Raw genomic sequence first — 2,281 nt, forward strand, 5'->3', positions numbered from 1 at the left:
GCGGCTCCCCGGCCGGTCCCCGGTCCCCTATAGCCCCGGGGGGCTGCGGGGCTGGCCGGGGAGGAGAGGAGAAGCCCGGCGTGACTCAGCCCCCGAGGGAGCTGCCTTGGCCACATCGATCGCCTCCGGGGCCAAACAGCCTCGAGAAAAGCCCAAGTCATCCTGTTGGCCGCCCGGCTCAGGGGTCCGTCTGTCTGTCTGTCTCCCGCAGCTCTGGATGGGCGCGCACCCCCGGGGCGACGCCGTCATCCGGGATAACCGCATCCCCCAAAAGACCCTGGGCCAGTGGATCGCCGACAACCCTGCCTGCCTGGGGGCGAAGGTGAAGGACGCCTTCCAGGGTCGCCTGCCCTTCCTCTTCAAAGTGCTGTCGGTCAACACCGCCCTCTCCATCCAGGCGCACCCCAACAAGGTAAGGAGACCCCCGGGGGGGGGGGGGCAGCCCCGGCTGGACCCCACGGCCCCGGGGAGCTCACCCAGCTCCTCTGCCCCCCTCTCCAGGAGCTGGCGGCGAAGCTGCACGCCCAGTTCCCCGAGCACTACCCCGACGCCAACCACAAGCCCGAAATGGCCATCGCTCTCACCCCCTTCGAGGGCTTGTGCGGCTTTCGGCCGGTGGGGGAGATCGTCTCCTTCCGCCAGAGTAAGGATGGCGAGGGAGGGCGGTCGGGAGGTCGGACCCCGATGCCACCTTCCCTCCCTGTGGTGGGTTTGGGGTGGGGACGGTGGCTGTGGTACTTTGGGATGGGGTGCTGGGCTCCCCCGCGGTGGCGGCCGCCGGGGATGACTTGGGCAAAAACGGCCCCGAGCTGCGGGCGCTGATCGGGGAGGTGGCGGCGGAGCAGCTGGAGCGCAGCGGGAGCGACGACCCCCGCGGCGTCTCGGCCGCCCTCCGCGTCTGCTTCACCCGCCTGATGAAGAGCGAGAAGAAGTTCTTCGTCGACCAGCTGAACATGCTGGTGAAGAGGATCTCCCAGGAAGGTGGGTCCTCTGCCCGCCGCAGACCCCCCCAGAGCAGTTTTGGGGGGACCGTGTTTAGGGGAGGGGACGGGGCACCCCCCCCAGCTCCCTCCCCAGCGTTGCGCCTGGTCTCTGCCCACGCAGCGGCGGAAGGGAAGGACACGTCGGGGAGCAACGGGGACCTGCTGCTGCGGCTGCACTCCCAGTACCCGGGGGACATCGGCTGCTTCACCATTTATTTCCTCAACCTGGTGAGGCTGGAGCCGGGGGAGGCCATGTTCCTGGGAGCCAACGAGCCCCACGCCTACCTGCAGGGAGGTGAGCATCGCGGCGGGCTTTCCTCACCCAGGCCCTCGCAGGGACTGTCCCCCAGGGTGGCCGCGGTCTCCTGCACAAGGTTGGACCCCCCCCCTGCCCCGGCCTAGGACGGGCGGGAGGGCCGGGGTGGGCTGACAGCGCTGCCTCCTCCCCGCAGACTGCGTGGAGTGCATGGCGTGCTCGGATAACACGGTGCGCGCCGGGCTCACCCCCAAATTCATCGACGTCCTCACCTTGTGCGAGATGCTCAACTACACGCCGGCGCCCAGCAGCTCCAAGATCTTCCCGGCCACGCAGAGCCAGCTCGACCCCAGCGTCTACCTCTACGACCCGCCCGTGCCAGACTTCGCCATCATGAGGATAGAGGTGAGCGGCAACGGATCCGCTTCGGGGGGGGGACACGACACCAGGACGGGACACCCCGTCTTGGCTGTGCTCTTGGACATCTGGACATCTCGGTGTTGGCTGGGGTTTTCTTGGCATGGGTTCGCTCGCCCTTGCGGCTGCTGCCCCGGGGAGGATGGAGGGATGCTTGGGGCTGCCGGTGTCACCCCCCGGGCAGCACTGCAGGCTCCCCTCCCTCCCCCGTTCTCCCTGCCTAGAGCTCGCTCACCTTCTCCAGCAGCTCCGGGCAGAGGGAGGAGCGGGAGGAGGTCTCGGGGGTGCAGCTTGGGTGTCTTCAGCTAAGCTGAGGTCCCTGGGCTTGGGCTGCGGCAGGGTGCGGCTCTGGGATGACCCCCCTTCCAGCTCTCCAAAGAGAAGAAAAGCTGGGGGAGAGTCGAGCCGCGGCGACCCTTTCCATTGCAGATCCCCCCCTCCATCAAGCTGTACCTCGTCTCCGCCGTGGACTCTGCCAGCATCTTGCTGGTGATCCAAGGGACAGCCGTGGGCACCTCCACAGCCGCAGCCTCCGAAATGACTCTGCGTCGTGGCTCCGTGCTCTTCATCTCCGCTAACGAGAGCATCTCCCTCCACCTCTCCTCGCCAGACGGGATGCTGCTCT

General features: G+C 68.0%; 1 protein-coding gene across 1 annotated transcript in view; it reads left to right on the forward strand.

Moving 5' to 3' along the window:
* Positions 1–212: 212 nt before the first annotated feature.
* The window catches only part of MPI (mannose phosphate isomerase), a 3,919-nt gene continuing 1,850 nt past the window's right edge, over positions 213–2,281 (forward strand). The window contains exons 1-6 of the mRNA XM_009278909.2: positions 213–412; positions 502–643; positions 799–981; positions 1,105–1,278; positions 1,436–1,644; positions 2,086–2,276. Of these exons, the coding sequence (XP_009277184.1) occupies positions 218–412; positions 502–643; positions 799–981; positions 1,105–1,278; positions 1,436–1,644; positions 2,086–2,276 (1,094 nt within the window). The 5' untranslated portion in view covers positions 213–217. The remainder of the gene's footprint in view (positions 413–501; positions 644–798; positions 982–1,104; positions 1,279–1,435; positions 1,645–2,085; positions 2,277–2,281) is intronic.

The sequence above is a fragment of the Aptenodytes forsteri genome, unplaced genomic scaffold (genome assembly GCF_000699145.1).
Source record: "Aptenodytes forsteri isolate BGI_AS27 unplaced genomic scaffold, ASM69914v1 Scaffold258, whole genome shotgun sequence".
Lineage (NCBI taxonomy): Eukaryota > Metazoa > Chordata > Aves > Sphenisciformes > Spheniscidae > Aptenodytes > Aptenodytes forsteri.